Source organism: Myotis daubentonii, chromosome 18 (assembly GCF_963259705.1).
Source record: "Myotis daubentonii chromosome 18, mMyoDau2.1, whole genome shotgun sequence".
NCBI classification, from domain to species: domain Eukaryota; kingdom Metazoa; phylum Chordata; class Mammalia; order Chiroptera; family Vespertilionidae; genus Myotis; species Myotis daubentonii.
In genome coordinates this window covers 15304918-15328827 of record NC_081857.1, presented here as the reverse complement: position 1 = coordinate 15328827, position 23910 = coordinate 15304918, and the positions used below count along the sequence as shown (strand labels likewise).

The 23910-nt window shown below is 41.4% G+C and overlaps 2 protein-coding genes across 9 annotated transcripts in view; one reads left to right on the top strand and one right to left on the bottom strand.

Annotated features, from left to right (window-relative positions):
- SPATA45 (spermatogenesis associated 45) overlaps positions 1-4978 on the top strand; it is a 38711-nt gene extending 33733 nt beyond the window's left edge. For both annotated transcript variants that reach the window (XM_059674652.1, XM_059674653.1), the window contains exons 2-3: positions 131-445; positions 4734-4978. In XM_059674652.1, the coding sequence (XP_059530635.1) occupies positions 169-445; positions 4734-4753 (297 nt within the window). In that variant the 5' untranslated portion in view covers positions 131-168 and the 3' untranslated portion in view covers positions 4754-4978. The remainder of the gene's footprint in view (positions 1-130; positions 446-4733) is intronic.
- A 5920-nt stretch (positions 4979-10898) lies between these two features.
- On the bottom strand, positions 10899-23848 carry TATDN3 (TatD DNase domain containing 3). Of its 7 annotated transcripts, none has more exons than XM_059674631.1 (10): positions 23738-23848; positions 22093-22125; positions 21129-21202; positions 20838-20922; positions 18290-18352; positions 17295-17404; positions 17081-17136; positions 15958-16070; positions 13133-13231; positions 10899-11687 (listed from the first exon to the last, which is right to left on the bottom strand). In XM_059674631.1, the coding sequence occupies exons 1-10, from the start codon at positions 23801-23803 to the stop codon at positions 11544-11546; spliced, it is 843 nt and encodes a 280-aa protein (XP_059530614.1). In that variant the 5' UTR covers positions 23804-23848; the 3' UTR covers positions 10899-11543. The 7 variants fall into 7 exon arrangements, with proteins under 7 accessions (XP_059530614.1, XP_059530616.1, XP_059530617.1 ...); XM_059674633.1 differs by having other exon boundaries at positions 13133-13213; XM_059674634.1 differs by having other exon boundaries at positions 13133-13210.
- Between the last annotated feature and the right edge of the window lie 62 nt (positions 23849-23910).

The following is a 23910-nucleotide window of genomic DNA, read 5'->3' as shown; positions in this document are numbered from 1 at the left end:
GGTGAGGGCAGCAGTGGTGGTATTTTGCAGGAGGAGAGAGAGGACTGGCTCACACCTGACTGTGAACAGTGCTGGCTTCTGGATCAATCAGGCAACTAACTGATGGAATTTTTTTAAAATTTGTTTGCAGGACACGAAGAAGCACTTCATGATTAGTCTGCCAGCATAATGACAACTATAAACAGGGCCAATGAAACAATTATAAAATGCAAAGTCGACAGACAACGTCTCCTGAAAGAGATCAATGAAAAGCGTGAGTCCAACTGCTTGGTGGAAAGAAGCAATCAAGTCAGCTTACTGAGAGTTCAGCGGAGGCACTTCAGTTGTGCCTATAAGTGCCATATTCATTCCCAAACCAAAGAACCTGTGCCTGACAGTGGCAGGAGCTCCTGGGTCAAACTGAGTCTCCTTGCTCACATAGAGAAGAGGCACTTTCCATCAAAAAGTAAGATGTTATGGGTAGGTTTCCCACCCAGTCGACAGGAGGGATAATTGTATAATCAGGGGGAATGTCATAGTGGTGCTCTGGGATAGCTTAAGGACAACCTGTCTGAAGGGAAAGCATCAGTCAACGAGGCTAGTTGATGGAGGCTCTCATTTTCTTGTGCCTTCAGAATCCCAGGCGCAACATCCAGGAGGCCTCATTTAATATAGGCTCTAGGTGGGTCCTGGGGCCTGCATTCTCCGCAGGCCAAGGTGATTCTGATGCTGATGGCCTGAGAACCGTATTTTGAGAAAAGTTGTGATAGGTAATTATAACGGACCACCACAACTTAGGAGGCCGCCTATCTCGCCAAAGTTTGTTGCCTCTGTAAAAATTTCATGTGCAAAGTTGAGATAAAATGGAAATTATTTTGAGGACAAATATTAAACAAAAGGCCCCAGAAACAATAAGATGTGGACGGAAGTTGGGGTGAGGGTGTGCCCTCGGGGTAGTATTTTGCAGGAGGAAGAAGAGGAACTGGTAGCTACCTTGATTGTGAATACTTGTTTCTAATTCAAGGCAAACAACTGATGATGTTTTTCTCCTTTATTTGAAAAAAAAGAGAAGAAAAGTAAAGTAAAAGGAGAGTATAATTATATTAAATACAACCAACACATGATTCAGTTGTACCAGAAACAAAAGAATCGCTATATTGGCGATTTGGAGATTTAACTTCTTTGATGAGGGGGTCGTGACTTGCATTAGCCCCACGCTCCTGGTAGGTGGTGATGAGAGGAGGAAACAGTATGGCCTGGACAAGTGAGGTTCTCCATTGTGTGTTAAAGTTAATCTGTAACAGTCAGGTGTTTATTTTACATTAAAATGTAACTCCTTTAGAAGGAGGAATGCCTTTAGTGTTCCTAATTCTAGTGTTACCTTTTATTCTGGTTGAATTACTTGGAGCTAGATGAGTTAAATCACAGGTAGTAGGTTAATTCTCACAAGTTTAATAGTGAACATTAAAATCCACCTCCTATGACATAGTTTACCTCTTTACATGAATGCACATGGTTTTCTACAAAACAGAGTCTAACAAGTATAATTTCCATAACCAACATGCATGATATAGAGGCTAGAAGCCCACAATTCTGGAACATTAAAATAACCTTTAAATACTGCAGAAAAGCTCTTTGCTCCTTTTAAGTGAACAGAATTAAACAGAAACTTTATGATGACAAGATGCTGGATAAGTACAGACCTAATGTAAATGTTATGGGAATCGGTATGTGAATCCATGGTCTTCCTTTAATTAGCCTAAACTGGTAGTTCTTAAAGGGTGGTCTGGGAATACTGAGGGCTTATTTTCTTTTTATCTCCACAAGTGGAGAGTCCCTGGGTGTTAGAGAAGGGTGCTGACATTTGTTGGAGTGTCTGCTTTATTCTGAATACTGTTGAAGTTTGAAAAAGTCAACAATAATACCCTTCTGTTCCTAATCTGGCTTTACATCGACTGAGAGACAGATGGAGGTAAAAATGGTGGCTTTGTTGCCGGAAAGCAAATCTATATTGGAAGCATTGGCTTAAAAGCAGTCAAAGGTGAACTCACCCCAAGAGAAAACTTAGCCCAATCCACACCACGAGTTTGGGCCTGCCACACTAGACTGAGAGCACCCCCCTTGCCCCAGAGGCCAGCAGATGCAACGAGAAAACCCTCGTTTGTAAACGTTACCTCCCAAATTTGATGAACATTACAGTACTCTAGTAGGCCCTCAACAAATGCGCAATGAATCAAATAGTAAACATCATTAATGATAAAATAGCATCCCCTTTATTAGGTTGGCCCTCTTCTGTCCTCTGAATGCCGAAGAACACCTGCACTCAATACTGGGCCCTCTTTCATCATCTACCCTTGGTTTCTAGGTGATCTCAGCCCAGACAGTCCCGCTCTGTTACAGGACTCAAAATCTCATCTCTAGTCTGAGGACTCCCGCATTTCTGCTTCTGCCCTGACCTTTCTCCTGAGTTCTGGACTGGTCTATCAGATAGCATGTATCAGATTGCCACCTCTCCTTGATGTTACGTGAAATTTACCATCGCCCAAACAGAATTCCTATCCTCCACCCCACAACCTACTCACCCTTGACCCCTGCTCATCTCAGAAAATGGCCATAGAGCGAGTCATACCTTTGACTCCCCTCTTTGTCTCACATTCCACGTCCAATCTGTCAGGAAGTTCTGTCAGCTCTTCCTTCAAAATCAGTCCTGAATCTGACTACTGCTACCACCCAGAGCCAACCCACGGTCATCTCTCTCCCAAAGTACAGCAGGGACCTCACCTCTGTCCCCCAGCCTCTGCTCTTGCCACCTCCCACATGTATTTCTTTACATGACAGCCTGAGTGATTAAAAAAAATAACCTGTATATTAGATACTTCACTTGTTGCTCAGGACTCACCCATGGTGTCACACGACACTGGATAAAATCCTCTCCTTATCCTGTGTGCTTCTCTTTTCAGCCTTTTCTCCTTTACTCTCCCTGGCCTCATCCCACTTAGTCACCATGGTCTTCTTCCTGTTTCTGGGATGGACCACTCTGGTTCCCACCTCAGGGACTTGGCACATGCTGTTCCCTCTACCTTGGGCTCTCTCTCTCTCTCTCTTTCCTTCCCTCAATTTATTCAGATCTTCCTTCAAAAGCCAATTCATCAGGCTGAGGCTCAGTGCTTGAGTGGTGACCTTTGAACCAGGAGGTTGCGGTTTGATTCCCTGTCAGGACACATGCCCAGTTGGAGGGCTTGATCCCCAGTAGGGGGCATGCAGGAGGCAGCCAATTGATGATTCTCATCATTGATGTTTCTCTCTCTCCCATTCTCTTCCTCTCTGAAATCAATAAAAAAATAATTTTTAAAAAGCCAATTAATCAGAAATCACCCTATTTAAGTAAAACTTTCCAACATCCTACCACCCCTTTTCACACTCTCTCTTCAATTGTCCACTTAGAGGTGTGAACACCAAAAGAGGGGCAATCTTACTGAAAGACAACAGCCTTAAAAACAGAAAACTTGGTATCTTAGTTTGGGCTGCTATAAAAAACGCGTACACTGCTGGCTTAAATGACAAGTTTCTTCCTCACGGGTCTGGAGGATGGGAGTCTGAGATCAGAGCGTCAGGGCAGGTGCTTGGTGCTAGCTCTCTACCTGGTTTATAGAGGGCTGCTTTCAGGCTGTGTCCTCTCCCATGGCAGAAAGAGCTAGCGAGTGCTCTGGCTGTTGTGCCCAGATTTCAAAGTTCCCAAGACCTCCAGGGAGCCAGTCAGTCCGATGCAAAAGCAAAGAGTCATTTATTTTCAAACGTAGGTTTGGCTCCCCTGCCACACTCACCGATGCAACAGTAAGCTCCAGTGGCCGAGAGAGAGAGAGGCCTGATGGGACAGGGGGTTTTATAGGGGGGTGGAGTGAGGGCAGGAGAGGGGACTGTGGGCCCCGCCGATTGGCCAGGCGCTAGTCGGGTCATCTCTATGGTGCGCACGTCCCTTGATTGTCATTGGTTAGTTTAAAGAAATCCTGGGCGTGGCCAGCAGGGGCCTGGGCTTCCGGGAAGAAGGCACTCTCCTGAGCACATGGCGGCCACCCCAAAAATGGAGGACCCAGGGCAAGATGGAGGGCGCAGTCCTAGCCCCCCCCCAGGGCGAGCTGAGCCCGGGCTCCAGGGGCCAGTCCGGTTGCTGGGGGTCCAGTAGATCGACCAGTTCCAGCCCAGGCAGGAAGTCCACGTCCTCCGTCTCGTTCCCGGGGGCGTCGGTGATCGCCTCCTCCTCCATCTCCTCCGGCGAGGGCACGCGCCCCGCCCCGCCGCCGCTGCTGCCGCGTGGGTCCGGTCCGGGGGCGGCGGGCGGGTGGCAGCCTGCGCCCGGCTCCCACCGTGGGCTGGGGAGTCGGTGCCCGAGGCCGCCAGCAGCGTGGTCAGGCCCCGAGACGACTCGCCCTTTCATGGCCTCTTCTTATAAGAGCACTAGTCCCATTTGTGAGGGCTCTACTCTCATGACATAATCACCTCCCAAAGGCCCCACCTTCTAATGCCATCACACTGGGATCAAGGTCTCAACATAGACATTTTTGGGGGGAGAAGGAGACATTCAGTCCATTGCACTTGGGTTCATGTCCTGTATCTGCCATTGACTAGTCTTATGCTTTCTATACCTTACTTCCTGTATCTTTGAAACAGTACTCATCCTCTCTGCCCTCAGGGTTATTTAAGAAACTATGAAATGAATTATGTTATATAACATACTTTTTATTTTTATTTTTCAGATAATGCAATATTTGGATAAAGTGCATCCCCAGAGACACACAAAAATACCATCTCTTTATCCTTCTTCAGTATCTCTCTGAACTATTTACAAATATTAATTATAAAAGAAGCCAAAAGTATTTGCTAGTTCACCAAGGAAATATTTTGTTAAGTCATATAACAAGTATTACATCTTCATTAATTTCATTCTATTAGTCATATTTTTGAAGGGATGATTTTTGTTATTAAAGATACTTTCACCCCAGCCAGTGTGGCTCAGTTGGTTGAGTGTCTCCCTGAATGCTGAAAGGTTGCTGGTTTGGTTCCTGGTCAGGGCACATACCCAGGTTGCGATGCCTGTGGGAGGCAACTGATCAATGTTCCTCTCTCACATCAATGTTTTTCTCTGTCGTAAGTGTTTCCCTCCACGTCATGCGTGGTTCAGGGTTCGGGTCTGGAAGAGGAGCCGCACACAAATGAAAAAGAAAAGACACGAGATAATTTGGGAATATTGGGGGACCAGGAGGGCAAGTCCAACTCAAGGAGGACTTCCACTGTGCTCAGGCCTCACCAAGCTTTTTATAGTGAGAGGTAAACAAGGTAGTGGTTACCATAGTTACACAGTTCTTGTGAGTTTCACTTGTTTTGACCATGGTTACACTTTGTGCACTTCCTCAGCCCGTTAGCTTCCCAGATAAGATCTAGGGAGTGTTAGAAGGTCAAGCCTAATTATGCTAAGAGGGCTGTGCCCTCTAAGCTAGGACTTGTTTGTGACTTTGCCAGCAGGTCAGTCCGAGGCTCAACCCTGTATCAGTTTCCCACATCTCTCTCTCTCCTTTTTCCTTCCTTTCTCTCTAAAATCAATAAGACTTTTTAAAAAAAGTTTTTTTAAAAAGATACTTGGAAATATTTATCACCTAAAAGATCCTTTACGGTGATCTTCTCTTTATTAATTTAAAATGTTTAAATAGTTTGTTTCTATAAATTGGTGGAGTATGTTGACCAATCCCACTAATCCTCAAAGTTAACAACTTGCTTCTAAACACTGAATTGCATGAACTCAGAGCAAGGATTTTGATAATTTGACTAAGTACATACTTGAGAGATTAGCAAGGTGGAGCTTTTTGTTTTATTTTATTCTCCATCCCCAAAGTGAGCATTGCTAGAATTATCTGTGTGTCATTCCTTCTTGGGTAGCAGACTAATTTTCAGGTTTTGACGTGGCTTGTGTTCCTTTTTGCAGTCTGAGCCAGTAGCCTGTTATTCCATACTAGAGGCCTGGTGCACGAAATTCGTGCACTGTGTGTGTGTGTGTGTAGGGGGGGGGGAGTGTCCCTCAGCCCAGCCTACCCCCTCTCACATACTGGGAGCCCTCAGGCGTTGACCCCCATCACCCTCCAATCGCAGGATCGGCCCCTTGCCCAGGCCTGACGCCTCTGACAGAGGTGTCAGGCCTGGGCAGGGGACCCTCATTTCCCCCCATCACTGGTTCTGCCCCCCGCCCAAGCCTGACACCTCTGGCCCAGGCATCAGGCCTGGGCAGGGGACCCCCAGACCCCTCCGATTGCTGGCTCTGCCCCTTGCCCAGGCCTGATGCCTCAGCCAGAGGCATAGACCCCCATCACCCTCCGATCACCTGATCGGCCCCTTGCCCAGGCCTGACGCCCCCACCAGAGGTGTCAGGCTTGGACAGGGGACCCCCATCTCCCCCTGATCACTGGCTCTGGCCCCCGCCCAGGCCTGAGGCCTCTGGCCCAGGAATCATGCCTGGGCAGGGGACCCCCATCTCCCTCTGATCGCTTGCTCCACCCCCCCCGCCCAAGCCTGACGCCTCTGACCCAGGCTTCAGGCCTGGGCAAGGGGACCATCATATCCCCCCAATCCCTGGCTCAGCCCCCCGCCCAGGCCTGATGCCTCGGCCAGAGGAGTTGACCCTCATCACCCTCTGATCACCAATCACCGGATCGGCCCCTTGACCAGGCCTGAGGCCTCCGGCAGGGGTGTCAGGCCTGAGCAGGGGACCCCCAGCTCCCCACGGTTGCAGGCTCCGCCCCTGCCCAGGCCTAACGCCTCTGGCTGAGGCGGCCAGCTCGGGCAGCGGGGACCTGCAGCTGCAGCGGCTCCGCGATCGTGGGCTCCGCTTTAGGCCCAGGCAAGGGACCCCTAGCTCCCGGGACTGCCAGCTTCGACTGTGTCCAGCCCCCATCGCTGGCTCCACCCCTACTTCCTGCTATCACTGGCCAGGGCGGCAAAGGCTCCTGATTCTCTGATCATGGCTGGGGGGGCAGGGCAAAGGCGGCCCCAGGGCTGCCTTTGCCCTGCCCCCCAGCTCTTAGCTCCCCCCTGGGTTTCCAATCACTGTCAGTGGCAGGGGGCTTCTTCCTGCTTTCCCTTTTGCCTCCCTGCATTGTGCCTACATATGCAAATTAGCCACCATCTTGTTGGCAGTTAACTGCCAATCATAGTTGGCAGTTAATTTGCATATAGCCCTGATTAGCCAATGAAAAGGGTATCGTCGTACGCCAATTACCATTTTTCTCTTTTATTAGTGTTGATGGCAAGCTGGGCACTACTTGGCTTGGAACCCACGTGCAGCTTTGCATTTGTATTTATATCAGTGAAATATTCACCTTTTATTTGGTTGCCATTTGCCTTCATAGAAAGCTCAGATTCACAAGCCAAAGCATATTAATATTGGAAAGGATATGTATCAGTCAACTGGCCTAAAACGCTATCTCAGCTAGGACTGCACCAGGGCACAGTGGGGATAAGATTCATTGACCCTGAGGGTATATATTAAAAAGCCAGGCCCAAAGCTAATTTTTTGCTTCTCAAAAAACAACAAAACTTCCAGTGTCAAGAGCTATGAAGGGTTAGCCTGCCACAGTTTCAGGGGCATTGGTGACAGAAGACATAAGAATCTTGGTTCAGAGGCAAAGGACTTTATTGCTCAGAGCAGTGTTAACATAAAAACCTGTAAAGAATTTTTGTGAGTTTATTTGAGCCAAACTGTCAACAATTGCTGGGAATTGGGATAGTGCTCTAGGCAGCGGTTCTCAACCTGTGGGTCACGACCCCTTTGGGGGTCAAACGACCCTTTCACAGAGGTCGCCTAAATACATCCTGCATATCAGATATTTACATGACGATTCATAACAGTAGCAAAATTACAGTCATGAAGTAGCAATGAAAATAATTTTATGGTTGGGGGTCACCACAACATGAGGAACTGTATTAAAGGGCCGCGGCATTAGGAAGATTGAGAACCACTGCTCTAGAGAATAGAGGTTTTTTTCATCTATTTTTATACATTGCAATCAAAGGAGGGGACATAGGTGGGTTACATGAAATCCATTGGTGGTAGATTAGAGAGGCAGGAGAAAGCAAAGTGGGAGGGTGATGGACCTCTGGGATTGGATAGAAAATAAAATGATGGACACATACTTATGTGGGTGCAGGACAGTTAACAGTCAACAATGAACATGACAAAATAACAATGAAGGAATTTGTGGCATCTGTCCTAGCATCCAGGCACATTAGGTTGTGTGCCCCAAGGGGTCAGGAAAAAGGGAAGTTACATGTTACCCAGACATTTCAAAGATATGTTATCACAGATGCAAAAAGATATATAGGCTCAGTTAAGGTAAAGGTTGACTATGTCAGTGAAGATATGGGCCTAGGACATAACTGCTTTTAGTTAAAGTTTAATTTCAGACCATCCTTTGTGGTTACTTTAGGTCTCTGAGTTTGCAAGACTGCCATGCAGGCCTTCCTTGAGCTTGTCAGGTTAGCATGTGGCCCTTTCTTCCACAACAGCAAGCAGCACAAGCATCATGTTCTGATTGGTACTCTCTGCCCCCGCCTTTCCACTCTCTGGCCCCAAATAATGTGAAGTCATTCAGACAGATGCCATGCACACAGAGGCTTTGCCTCATAGCTGAAAATCTCTGAGCTTAAGAAACCCAACCTTTGTCTTGGCTGGAGTTTCTCAGTGATTAGAGCATCGGCCTGTTAGCTGAAGGGTCTTGGGTCTGAGTCCCAGTCAAGGGCACATAGCTGGGTTGCAGGTTCGATCCCCAGCCCCCGTTGGGGTACATGCCAGAGGCAACCAATCGATGTGTCTCTCTCACATCTCTCTGTCTCCCTGTCTCTTTCTCTCTCCGCCTTCCTCCCATTCTCTCTCTCTCAAAAAAAAAAAAAAAAATCAATGGAAAAAATATACTTAGGTGAGAATTAACAAAACAAAAAAAATAAGAAACCCAACCTCTGATTGGAGGTAGAGATGCTCATTATATTGCAGAAAGAATAAACTTGCCTCTGCTTCAGTGGGAGACATTATCTGTCTTCCAAGGCCCTTCGCTATATAAACATCCTTGAAAAGATCATCTGGACCCTGGCTGGTAGTTCAGTGGGTTAGAGCATCATCCTGATATGCCAAGGTTTCAGGTTTAATCTCTGGTTAGAACACATACAAGAATCAACCAGTGAATACATAAATAAGTGGAATAACAAACTGATGTTTCTCTCTCTCTCTCAAATAAAGATAATCTGGAACAAAAGCTGTCCAGTGTCTCTGCCCCAGAGATACACAGAAATGGGAGACCTATGGAGAATTATCTCTGAACACTTAGCTGCCCACATAAAGACTATCAAACACAGCATCCTTTCTTTGGCTCGTTCTAAGATGAATCAGGGAATAAATACATAGTACATGAGTGTCAGGTTATAGATAATACACTTAACAACCTTCGAATCTTAATTCTCTCTAGTCCTCTTCTGCCTCCTCCCTCATGCACCTCTGGTTTTATGGAACTACTTGGGGTTCTCTGCTTTATTCTCTTACCCTCCCTTCACTTAGCTAACTTTCGTTTAAATGCCACCTTCTCCTGGAAGCTCTCCCTCTGCCTCCCCCGTTAGGTGTTTCTACTTTGTCCTCCTCTATACACCTTATAACAGCCTCAGGCTAAAACCAGAAAACCAAAAGTCACAAACCTACCAATTTTGGACTCTGACCCTACCTGAAATCATAGTAAGTCCAGACACCTCTCTGCCCCTCCCAGGAGTCTCGGATTTGTTGATGCACCTGTTTCCTCAGTAGACACAGGGGGATGGGCAGACAGTCATTTCCCTCCATTTTTGCTCCGCCTCCCTGCAGAGCTGTCTGCAGTGAGTTCCCAAGTCAAGGCCACTAATGTGGGTGCAGGAAGGCCCTCTGTGGCATCCCTGGTACGCAGAAAAGGCGAAGGCGTGGCCTGCTATTGCTGCTGAAGCTACCAGCACCCAGTGCCTCTTCCCTGGAGAGGGTCTTGCAGGCCAGGGCAGGGAAGCTGCGTTTCTTTGCTGGCATGGAAGATGGGTCCAAAGGGAAGGGCCAGGTACAGTGGAAGGTGAGCTCTGCCTCATAAGGTAAGAGGTTCCACAAATACAGAAAAAGTGAAGAAAAATAATGAAAATGTTCAGTGCAGTACCCTTTGGGCTGCCCCCAAATCAGCACATATCCTTTTGCCATAGAGTATCTTTTTAACATGCTTTCACAACATTGGTCATCATCCGCTATGGACGGGCAGTATTCTTATCCCTTACAATTAACTGGTATTTGCTATCTGGAAAGTGATCCAGGCACTATAATGAGTCTCAGATTTCCTTCTCTTCCTTCCTTATTTTCCCTAATGGTCTCTTTGTGATAACTACTTCAGGGTATGAATTTCCTCATCAAGCAGGGTTCTTAAAGATACAAGCAACAGAAACTAAATTTGGCTAATTTAAGAAGGAAATGAATTTACTGAAGGATAATGGATAGTTAGTAAAATCTCCAGGAGGGGGGAAAAACCAATTCATACCACTGAACTAGAAGCATAAAGACTCTACTAACACAACCTGTGGGCACAGACCCTGCAGCTAACAATGCTAACCTCACCAAGCTGCCATACTGCCACCCTCAGTCCTGGCTTCCTCGTGTGTCTCACTTCATTCAGAATCTAGGGTGGGTCATATTATCAGTGCCCTGGTTGCAAGAAAGGCTAGAAAATGATTACCTGTGGGAGCCACCCTTGCTGGAAAAAATGGTTTCAGTTCATGTGGTGGTTCTATTTAACAGGGCAAGGTAAGAAGCAGTAGTGTCTCCCAACCTCCTGCTAGGAGTCCATTAATTGAAAAGCAGTGCAAGGTAGAATTAGAACCCAAGGTTTCAGGATCCAAGCTCAGTTTTATTTCTGAGACAAATATTTCTCACTCTGACTGGTTTGGCTCAGTGGATATAGGGTCGGCTCGTGGCCTGAAGGGTCCAGGTTTGATTCTGGTCAAGGGCACGCATGCACAGTTGCAGGCTTGATCCCTAGCCCTGGCTGGAAAGCATGCAGGAGGCAACCAATCAATGTGTCTCTCTCACATCAATGTTTCTGTCTCTCCCTCTCCCTTCCACTCTCTCTAAAAATCAATGGAAAAATATCCTCGGGTGAGGATTAACAACAAATGACAAATATTTCTCTAAAAGTATAATCTTTTTATCCCTATATAATGCTTTCTTCAGTTCAGACTATTAATCAGAACATTTCTTTTTAAAAAATATATATATTTTATTGATTTCAGAGAGGAAGGGAGAGGGAGAGAGTGATAGAAACATCAATGAGAAAGAACCATTGATTGGCTGCCTCCTGCACGCCCCCTACTGGGAATCAAGCCTGCAACCCATGCATAAGCCCTTGATCAGAATTTAACCCAGGACCCTTCAGTCCGCAGGCCGAAGCTCTAGCCACTGAGCCAAACCAGCTAGGGCCAGAACATTTCTTTTTCTCAAATGCTGCCCCCCTTCAGTTCACTTGGCTTTGAAGTTATTTCTGGAGCAGGTGCTGGAGCTTGGGGAACAATTTCAATGCATTCTGTGTTGTCACTTCCATCACTTCTTCCACTGAGATTCCTTTTACCTGGGCAATATATTCTGCTGAGATGGTAATGTTTTGGGGTTCATTCCGTACCTGAAGGAGAACAGAGCAGACACTAACTCAAACGTGATTGTCAAAAGAAGCAATCCTTGAAGACTGTAGATAAAATAGAAGAAAATGAGTTGGTAAACACAGCCGATGAGTGCTTTTTTTAATGGGGCTGGGGGAAGGTGGGAGGCAATAAGGGGAGAAAGTCTTGAACTTCAGCTTAGAAGCTATAGCTACACACTGACTGTAAGTCTATGTTGCTCTTGAAAAGAGCCGTGGGGTATTAACAACTGAGGTCCCAGCATCTAGCAGTCTGCAAACAGTGGACACTTGGCAACCTGCATGACTGATGGGTTAGCCGTCCTTTGGTTTATTGCTTAACTGAGTGATTGTAAAGGTCACTGCTCTGCTGCTTGGCCCCTGCACCTCACAGGCTACAGACATTACAGTTTGATTCGAGAAATGTCACCATACACCTTCAAGAAGTACCAGTACATATTTGGACGGCTAAACAGATATGTACTGGTACTTCACTGAGTCTAAGATGTATTTCTCTCCTATTTTAACATCTCTGAAATTGATACATATTTTACTTGGATTCAATGACATGTCGTTGTATAACTGGCAGTGGTTTTTTTTTTTTCCATCCTAATGGTCACAAAACAGTGGTGCATCTACAATCATTTAGATTGTACATTTAGATTTGGTGAAATGTATTACTGTTATTAAGTTATCTACTTAGGATGATAATATTGAGAGGAATAAGATGTCTATTAAGTTTAAGAAAAATAACCTGATAACATTCATCAGATATAATTGTGTTGGAAACAACCCAAATCACAATATCAAGTTAAATATACTATGGTAGATTCACACAATGGCATATTATACACTTATTATACTTGTACTAGAAGAAATAGAGCCTCATTATAACAATCTAATTAAAAGAAGAAAAATAAACATTTATTGAGCATCTTACTATATAGCAGATACTGCCAGATACATTACTCCATTTAATTCTCACTATACTACTTCAAAGTATTTGCTAGTTTGCTTACATTTTATAAGTGAAGAACATTTCAGAGACATTAATAACTTGCTCAAAGTCAAACAGCTAGTCCGTAGCAGAGACAGGATTTGAATCCAGGTCTTTCTGACTCTTGTCATTGAGCTTTTTGCTATACTGGTCTGGCTTTCATTACCACATAGACGAGGACATGGTCCATATCAAATAATATTCTTTGGGGCATAAAAATTATATTTAGAAAAGACCTGAAATTAAGTTGATATAACCTCTCAACCTAGCGTTAAAATAGGATTCCATTGTATTTACACTGTGATGAGAAACACAGACAAATCAAAAATACTCAAATGAAAGACACAATCTAAATCAAGCATATCAAATTTGCGGCTGGTGGGCCCCAGGCATGCCGAGGCTGCGAGTTTTACATGCTTGATCTCAATCATGTGGAAAACTGAAAATGACTTACCTGTTTTTCTGGTCCTAGTGCAGGTGAATCTGTTTCCAAGCAAATGGAGGTTAAAGGCAACTGTTTCACAAGTTTCTGCTTCTTAGAGAAAAGAAAAAGCTAGTAAGTTTAAAAAAGGAGTAATAAAGAATTTTCAAAAAAGAACATTAAACCCACATGCCAATGCATTCTACTCTGCAAGAGCTTAAAATTCATGCTTCAATATTCAATTGATACATGCTCACTACGTTCTCATTCTATTACTAACAGGTTTAAATAGCAACATTCATTGCCAAAAATTATCCAGAGACTCCAGGGACCCAGAGAGTAGTAACCAAAAGCACACACAGTAAGGAAGTCAGACACCGGATATCACCATCCCACTGAGATATCTCAGGAAGAGACTTCTGTTGCTTCTCCACCACACTCAGTGCTTCTTTCTACTGTTCACTTTAAGCCACTCAGGCTTTCTGATATAAATCCAAAGTTCATATGCACATTTTAGATTAGGTGGTAGATGGTTTTACTTTCTTATTTTTAATTTTCTGTCTGGATTATAAGGATTGCAATGAACCCAATGACTTTTATACCAAGAACGTAATTCTTTTGCTGCCGATGCACTGTTAAAAAGTAAAAAATGGCAGGGAGAGACTCATGATGCAGAGTGGAATATTATTAGAATGAATTGTTTGAAGATTAAAATTTCAGAGGCTCAGAAATAGGTATGCTCATGCACTGCTGGTAGATAAAAGTTAAACTAGCATAAACTTTTTAAAGAAAATGTAACAGTTTAACCAAATTTTAAAATGTACACCCTTTCCTCAGTGATTCCATTTAGAGGGAAAACTGCACAAGTGTGCATATGTAAGATGTACAAAGGTGTTTACTCAGGCACTGTTTATAACAGTGAAAAATTAGAAACAGTCTAACCTTTACTTAAAGTAATGCTTAAATAAATTAAAGTACATCCACATTATGAAATATCATACTATCATTTTAAAGATGAGCTAGGTCCATATTTATTGATACAATTAGACACCCAGGAAGCTAACTCAAAACAAAAAGAATAAGATTATCTTCTTATTTTATCTGAATTAATGTTAACAATGATTGTTCCTGAGTTGTAGAATCTGGATTAATTTAAAATTTGTTCTTTACTGAAGTGATTCAATTTTCTATAATGTACAAATTATTATCTTTAAATGTATTTTAGTTTTGAAAAAGAAACATGCCACAGCTAAAGGTTACTACTAAATAAGAAGTTTTTCCACAAAAGCTAAAAGTAGGAAAAATAAAAATAATCTTGGACTATAAAGTGACATGTGTAGAACACTCCATCTTATAATAGCAGAATGCACATTCTTTTGAAGTGTGTATGTTCCCTTCACCAAGATAGATCATATTCTGGGCCATTAAACAAACCTCAACCAATTTAAAAGAGGTGAAATCATTCAATGAATGTCTCCTGAACATAGTCCAATTAAAGTAGGTATCAGAAATGGAAAGATATCAGGAAAATTCCTAAGTATTTGGAAATTAACAATACACTTTTAAATAGTCACTATGGTCAAAGAGGAAGTCTCAAGGTAAATTAGAAAACATTATGAACGGAAAGAAAGTGAAAATACAGCAAAGATCACAAATAAACCTATGACCATATCAATACTTATACTAGAAAAAACAGCCTCATTATAACAATCTAATATCTGTGGATTGTAACTATATGTGGTTAGTGCTAATGCAACTATTGCATTAAATATCTTCATTAGAAAACAAGGAAGGTTTCAAATAATCTAAGGTTCTACCTAAGAAACTATAAAAAGGATAATATATTGTCAAAAAAGTATTTGACAGAATCCAACATCCATTTTTGATAAAAACACTCAGCAGACTAGAAACAGAAGAAACTTCCTTAAACCCTATAAGAAACCTGCAGCTCATAGTATACTTAATGGTAAAGGAATGAATGTTTTTTCATGATCAGGAAAAAGGCATGGGTTTCTGCTTTTACTATTTCTATTCAACATTCTACTAGCTGTATCCAGTGAAATAAGGCAAGAAAAAGAAATAAAGGGCACAAATATTGGAAGGGGAAAAGTAAATATCTTTATTCAAAGATGACATGATTATCTACATAAAAATCCTGAAAAATCTACAAAACACTGCTAGCACTAATGAATAATCAGCAGGTCACTTGATAAAAGTTTAATATAGAAAAATCAACTGTATTTCTATATACTAGCAATGAATAATTGATAACTAAAACTTTAAAACCAGTACCATTTAAAATAGAATGAAAAATATGAAATACTTAGGGATAAATATAACAAAATATGTGCAGGATTTGTATGTCAAAAATTATAAAACATTGATGAGAGAAATCAAAGATCGAAATAAAGAGGTATGGTGTGTTCATATCAATTATTCCCAAATTGAGCTATGGATTCAATGTAATTCCAATAAAAATCCCAGCCAGCTTTTTTTTTTTTTTTTTTTAAGAAATCAAGCTGATTCTAATGTAGATGGAAAGGCAAGGGACTTAGAATAGCCAAAATGATCTTGAAAATAAAAAAATAATTGGAATTCTCATATTATCTCTGATTTCAAAACTTATTATAAATCAAATGTAATCATGATAATATGATATTGACATAAGGTAGGGACTTAGGATTGATTTTTGTAGTATAACTAGAATAATATCACAAGTGTTATATATAAGTATCTATTACATATAAACTATATATCATATATAAAATATATATTTTATATTACATATAAAATATAGAAGCTCTTATTTTAAAGTGTATTTCACAAAGTATAGGTGGAAGCTTAATGAAAGAATTTACCTGTCCACTCCTTATGATAGAAGGAGGGATTGAGAAGAAGTACCCAGCTTTTACTCCTTCCATGGCTACAGATGGCCGACCGTCAAATGCATGGAGCAGCACTTTGTCAGCACCTCTCAAAAATAGAAGATAGATCAGAATTCCAATTTATGTCCTCAATGAGAGGTTTTTCCATTAATCAAATTGAACAGCAAAGATAAGAAATTTGTTCACTGTGATAGAAATATGAGGTTCTATGACTTCTAAAGGAGGGATAAATATATAGTGTTCAAGCAGTAGAATAAAAATATAATACATTCTTAACTTTCAGAATGAAATTATTAAATAAAATGGAAATATAAAATTTTAAACAATTATTGAATCTTCCTATACCTTCAAACATTTTCCAGAAGCTTGTGAACTGTCAGATTATTGTTCCTAATAGGTTTTTAAGCAGTCAAATAGTCCTCAGTGAGAATGCTAGTGGAAGAGTAAATGGGGAGCTAAATGAGTCACAAATTGACTAATCAGCATTAGCTTCACAAAATCGCCTCTGGTTCTTAAAGAATGGCTGCTCAGCCTGCGTACAAATCATGCTCTCAGTGATCCCAAAGGGTTCAGCACTCATCACTGGGAAATACCATGCTTTCTAGATGTAGGCAAGTACATTTACTTCACTATTTGAAACTGTTTTTCAAATGGCAGGTATGACCATTAGTGGGTTATAACCACAAGTGAGTTATGAAATCAATCTAGTGGGTCAAGACTGACCAGTGTATACACATACTTTTATTACCAAAAAAAGTATATATGTGTGTATATTAGTATCACTTCAAAAAGTTTGAAAAGTAATGCTATAAGATACATTTTTTATTTTAGGACTATAAATTACTTAATCCAATTTTTCATTTGTTTTACCCTGGCAAATGATTATAAATATCACAATCACATCGAAAACCTTGTAAAAAGTAGACTGACTTGTAAAACCACTTTAGTTGACTTCCCATTTCTCCCTTCCCTTTTCCCCCTTCCTCTATTTCCTTTCGTTTAAGAAATCATATTAAAACATGGCTTGTTCTATGAGAAGATGGACTGGAATACCAAACGTAAACATTAGGCACATTTGTCTCAGGAATCTAAATACCTTGCTCATTTAAGAGGCTGATGGTGGGTCTTCCAGCTGAACGTGAGTGAACATTTCTGTTTAACAACAAAATATTCCTTTTAAGTAATTAATGTGACATTATTTTGTTCTATTAAAGTAATTAAGAGAAAAAGAAATATAGAGCTCCATTTCAAAAGAATCATTTTAATTTGCTCTATAGCTATTAATATAGGAAGATGGTTAATTAACCTACAAAGGCAAATTTAGTCTTTTGGCTAACTGGACCTGTCTGATTAGGACTTGTCTTTGCTCTTCCTTTTGTGCATCAGTGCCAGCAAATCTGGGGGAGAAATCCAGTCCCACCTATAACAGAAAAGTCAAACAGAATTACGTTTTTCATGGTTTAATGAACCCAAAAAGTCATACTATGGAACAGTACTGTCCAAGAGAAAGATAATAGGAGCCATATGTGCAAGCCACATATATAACGTCACATTTTCTAGTTAGCCACATTAAAAACACTAACAAGAAATGGCTAAAATTCATTTTAATATACTTTGCTTAATCCAGTATACCCCCAAACATTATCATTATTATTATATAGTAATGCATTATTTCAACACATGGTCAATATAAAAATTATTGAGTTATTTTACATTCTTTCTTTGGGGTGCTAAAACTTTGAAATCTCTGGGTGTTTTATACTTAAAGCACATCTCAATCTGGACCAGTCACATTTCAAGTGCTCAACAGCTACATGTGGTCATCACAGTGAACAGGAAAGATTATAAATGACGGCTTTCCTTTATATATTTTGTTATAATCTATATTCTGAATTTAACTGTTATTCTTATCTTTATCTTTAATTAGAAGTGGAATTTATTACCAAGTGATAAAAATGTTTTACAACTGTAAATTATTTAATAAAAATGTTCTCTAGCCTCTTTAAAGTATGCTTTGTATATACTACTTTAACTAGAGAGATGACCCATATTTAAGCAAAAAAAGAGCATAGTATATAGAAATGACAATAAAGTATTAACATAAGCCTATGATGAGGCTTTCTATTGATTCATCCCCAAGCTCTTGTGCTTATTGAGGAAGTATTGATGAGTTATTATTCAGCTTGATGGGGTGAACATAATTATCCAAGTTAGTTATAATCACCAATATTGAATTAAAGATTCTTTTCATATATCACATGAAAGTCTAAATCAGAAGTCATTTGATCAGTTAATGGGTGTTTACCTCTCCAATTGCCAATAATCGATCCTTATAATTCTCGATAATGGGCAAAGCTACATCCAAATCCTGGGAGAAAACAAAGTAATTTGTTAAAACAGATGGAGAAGGAAACTGATATTTTATAAATACCTATTAAATGCCAGGCACTATGCTGTATTGGTTCTTTACATATATTCTATTCCGTTAACCAGTTGAGGAACTAGGAATAGTAATCCTAGAACGGTGAGTACTTCTATCTGGATAGTATCCCATACCTATTCAGGTCACAGGAATGAAACTGTTTATAAAGATTCACACTTAAACACTTCCTTCTGTTTAGGAGGCATTTCCTGGCATTTAGAAGGACTGATCTGATTTCCTGGAGTAGCTGAGCAAGAGAGAAGAAAGCCACTTTTGTAAGTGAGGTTTGGAGAGTGCATTATGTTTTGTTCTCCTTTTAGAGTAACATTGGTTTGTGAGTTTGTCATAGTGATAATCCCATACACTCTTTGTACTCTTTGCACTGATTTCTTTTGTCTTGATAATCCTGTTTAGCCTATTTTTGTTCTACAGGTTCAACAATATAAACACTAAGTATCATATGTGTGCTTGTCTGTAATCATTGAAGTAACTGTGTACCATTAGTTTCCACACTATTACTATTACACTTAGAGAATTTGCCCTCTGAGGTTTCCCTTGTCAGACAAGGGAAAGGCAAATATGTAGAAAATTTGCTTCTTTTAAAATACGTGACTTGAAGATTGTAGTCTCAGGATATGTAAGTTGCAAGGTACCTCTGAGGATAATTCAGGTTGCAGTTCAAATGTCACCGCCTCAGACAGGCCTTCCTTGACTACACAATCTAAAAACTAGCATCCACAATCCCTATCACATCATCTTATTTTATTGTCTTTAAAGCACTTAGTGCTGCCGAAAGTTTTCCTGTTCATGTATCTAATTGTTGATTGTCTGCCTCCATCTAGAACCTACTTTCATGAGAGGGATATTACTCTAAAGTGCTTGGAATGCAGTAGGAGCTCAGTACACACTTGGTTGACTAACGAAATGAATGCCTATAGCTATAAATCTCTACATAAATGAAACAAATGCCATCTTGCTCTGATCCCCAACACTTTCAGAATTGTAACTCTCTGGGGAAATTTTATCACATCAACAACTCAGGAGAGTTACAGAATAAGTATTTATTTTTACATGAAGTTGAATTCAACGTAATTTTGTTGCAAAATAAGTAGAGCTACTTAGGGTATTCAAATGTAGGGATACAAATTCATTATTTCGAAAGAATGGACCTCATCTCTTAATTTATTCATAGGTAACACAAAATCTTCACTTCTTCAAAATGGGGCTGTTGATCCCAATATGTAATAAAGCACTTAAGAAACTGTGCATCTCCCCAGTGCTGAGTCAGTAGTCAAGGCTATGGTGAGTCAGTGATATCTCATGGGTAGGATTTTTTTTTTAAATATATTTTATTGATTTTTTTTTTTACAGAGAGAAAGAGAGTTAGAAACATCGATGAGACAGAAACTTTGATCAGCTGCCTCCTGCACACTCCCCACTGGGTATGTGCCCGCAACCAAGGTACATGCCCGTGACGGGAATTGAACCTGGGACCCTTGAGTCTGCAGGCCAACACTCTATCCACTGAGCCAAACCGGTTAGGGCTAGATCTTTTTTAGAGAGGGTATGAAAGCCATGCAGTTTAGTAGATCAAGATCACTCCTATAAGGATGGTTCAACGTTCAAAGACACTGTGTACTTGAGCTCATCTGTTCCCTCACAGTATTGCATCTATGAATTTGTATCTTTCTTTCTCTGGATACTTTATCACCTTTCTGCCAAATCAATATAACAATGTGATAAAAAAAAATAAAAACAAATCACATGTAATTCTGTAAGATTGTCATAACTACTATCATTTCTGTTTTTCTTTACAGTCTTTTCCTTACAGGATATATTTTTACATGATGCCACTCATTGTGAATAAACCGTCTGTATCCTGCTTTTCTCCCTATATTATACTGCAAACATTTTCCATGTTACTACATAAATCTTATAGTCTTTATTTTTAAAAATATATATATTTATTGATTGATTTTTTACAGAGAGGAAGGGAGAGGGATAGAGAGTTAGAAACATCAATGAGAGAGAAATATCGATCAGCTGCCTCCTGCACACTCCCTACTGGGTATGTGCCCGCAACCAAGGTACATGCCCTTGACCAGAATCGAACCTGGGACCCTTGAGTCCGCAGGCCGACGCTCTATCCACTGAGCCAAACCAGTTAGGGCTTATAGTCTTCATTTTTAATAAATGCATTATATTTACTACTCTACAAGTGAACTAATTATTCCTTTATTTCTGAACCCTTAAGCTATTCCCCCCTTTTCTCTATTACAGATAATTTTGCAACAAACATCTCTGGGAAAGAAGGTAGCATTGCCTTCTTTTAGATTATTGCCTAACACTATAAATCAGAAAGTGAAGGACTACTGAGTCAAAGGTATTATCATGTTCTATGGTTCTTGTTTTAGCTGACTGTTACTGTTACCTTTAATGTGACACTTCTTTGTTCTTCTGGTGAAAGTCCTTGAACTGGATGAACACCCAAGCATGGCAGGACAAACCCGTTATACCTAACAGTGTAGAATGAATTGAGAAGCTGAATATTAGACTAGCAGGCAACGTTACTCTAAAGAATAAGTAGGACATATTTTTTAGGGCTATGTTAATATTTTCCTTCTCATTCTCTTTAAAAATGGATAATCTTTGAGATCATGAACATGACATCATAACTGCATCCTTATTAGCAACTCTTTAAGTTCTTAATGAGAAGTCGAACCTTTCTGAAAGCTGCATAATCTTTTCAAATTCTCCTGAATGTTCAGCGACCACCACAAGAGCCATAACATTGGCCTGAAACAAAAAAGAACAGAATAGACTAGCTAGAGTCTCAAGCAATATACATCCAATATAATTAAATAGAATTATAAAGTTTTCTGTGTTTTAGTTATTCTTGCACATCCATACTCTTGTCAGTATAATCATAATGGCTATCACTGAATACTTATTATGTTTCAGGCACTGTGTTCAGTGAACATAAATATTACCTCCGTTTAATCTACATAACCTTATGAGGTGGCATTGCTACAATCCATTGTATAGATCAGGAGACAGAATTCTGGATGGAGTGAAATAATTTGCCCAAGATCATTAGGCCTGTGTAACGCCAAAGCCCACACTCCTAATTAATGTCATAGTGCAAGAGGGTTGAATATAAAAATATACTGGCAGCTACTTCTAAACTAATACTTTGAGGGAAGACCATGAAATGCTAGTGATAATGAATTTTATAAGCACCTCCAAAAATTAATAATTTTTCTCAAACAAATCAAAATGGTTCCCAAAACTTTTATCATTTCTCCAAAATCCCCAGGGTAATGTTAATTTTAGAACCAACAGATGGATAATCTGGTCCATATTGCTGGTAAGTATGATGGCTGGGGGAACATGTTTGGATTCAGACTATCTTGTCTGTATCATTTTACTAGCGGTGTGTTTTTGGACAAGTTAGTCTCTAGGCCTTAGTTTCCTCATCTACACAGTGGGCAATAGCTGCCTAAAAAATAGAAGCTTTCCTCAGAAGGTGGCTGTGAAACATTAAACGAAATAATGTGCAGAAAGGGCTTAGGTCAGTACTTGTCACACAGTAAACACTTAATAAATGCAACTTATTCTTACTGAAGCATTAATATAGCATATCTAAAACAAAAACCAAAAAAGGGCAATTATAGATATTGACTTACTTTCTTGGCTTTCTCCAACACATCATCCAGATCCTAAAATAAGCACAAGTTATCACAATTATTTTAGATGGATAAGTAGCTGCTCTTTGGCTGTGTATTTCGCTGTACTAGTAGTTGAGGCACCGTAAAGAACGACAATGATGGCAAGGAACAGTGTGGTAGAGTGTGAAGAACCTACACTGACTGACCCCCCCTTCATTTCCTCTTTCTTTTTCTTAGTAGCATTTGGCATCTGTTTCCACTCCACTGAGACACAAACTGTTATTGTCAACTGCAGAGGGCACCTCCCTGTCTCTTACCCCTCAGCAGCATTTAGGAGCTCCTCATGTATCCACCCCTCCCTTCCAGAAATATTTTCCACGCTTGGCTTCTGCAACACTGCTCACCTGCAAACACCACTCTTTTACTGGCTGCTACTTTTCAGTCTTCTTGACTGGCTCTTTCTCCTCTATCTGACGTCAGGACCCTATGCTCCTCCCTCTGTGCTCACCTGAAGTGATCTTACCCACGGGTTTAAATGTCATTCATTACTATGCTAATGAGTCCCCGGTTGTTATCTTCAGTCTATAATTCCTTCCAGCACCCCAGATTCACATTTAAGAAGGGCTATAAAGAAAAATGTAAGAAACAAACAAACCTTAAAAATAAAAAAGAATGATGATATGACATCTCCACTTGGATGGATCTTAGGCTTCAACATATGCCAACTCTGTGTTCTCCCCAACAAACCTCTTCCTTTAGCCTTCCCTCAGCTCAGGAAACAGCACCACCGTCCTCCCTACAGCATCAAGTCCTCGCTTCCCCTCCCTCTCCACATCCAATTCCCCAGCATATAGATCCTACCTCTAAAATATACCTCCAACCCATCTGCTTTTCCCAAACTTCCCTGCACCCACCATCACCTCTTGTCTACATACTGCAGAAGCTTCCAAATTGGTCTTCCAGCTTCCACCCTCGCTCTCCTCTGTTCGCCACACATCAGCAAAAGTTTTTATTAGTAAATTGAGTATCAGATCTTGTCATTCTCTTAAAAAAAAAAAAAAGACAAGATTCGCACTGTTGTTTTAATGAAACCCGAACTCCTTACTGACTGACCACAGCTGTCCCTGCAAACCTCTTCGGTCCTTTTCATGCCTCTCTCTTTCTAGCCCATCACGCTCCATCCAGCACTGGGTAGCATGAATGTGCCAGGTCAACCTGCCAGCGGTCATCACTGCCCTACACCCATCTTCTGTTTGAATAGACTCCGCTCTTCCTTCTCCATCAGAAGCCTCTGGTTTCCAATAGAGCGGGTAAGACACTGTAACTCTGATCTGGTGTGTGTATTGTTCTTTCTGTTTGCATGGGATCAGGAAAAGTGGATTCTCAGCCGGGCCAAGCGCAGGCAGGGGGAAGAACTCCGGTAACCGGCAACAGCAAATGGAAGAGGAGACGCTGGGCTTAGGCTATGCAGATCGGAAAGAAAGATCAGTACGACTGCGGTTAATAAATAGGGAGTCAGGAGCAAGTCGGTGCAGCGACAGACCGGCCTGGGTGAGTCTTGGGCTCCGTCCTAAGAAAGGAGAGCACAGGTAGCCCGGACAAGTAGGGGGGGGGGGGGGCGGGGGTCTCCCCATTCCCACGACCCGGCCTCGCCCTCACATACGCGGTCGAAGTCCGGGGCGGCAAGGTGGCAGTGGCAGTCCACCAACCCTCCGCCCACCGCCCCCATCGCCGCGGCTGGCGTCGCCCTGGAATCCGCCCGCGCAGCCTCGGCCCGGAACCTCACTGCGGCGGCGCTCTGAGCTTCCGGCTGTAGGCGGACACTTTCGCCCGGTG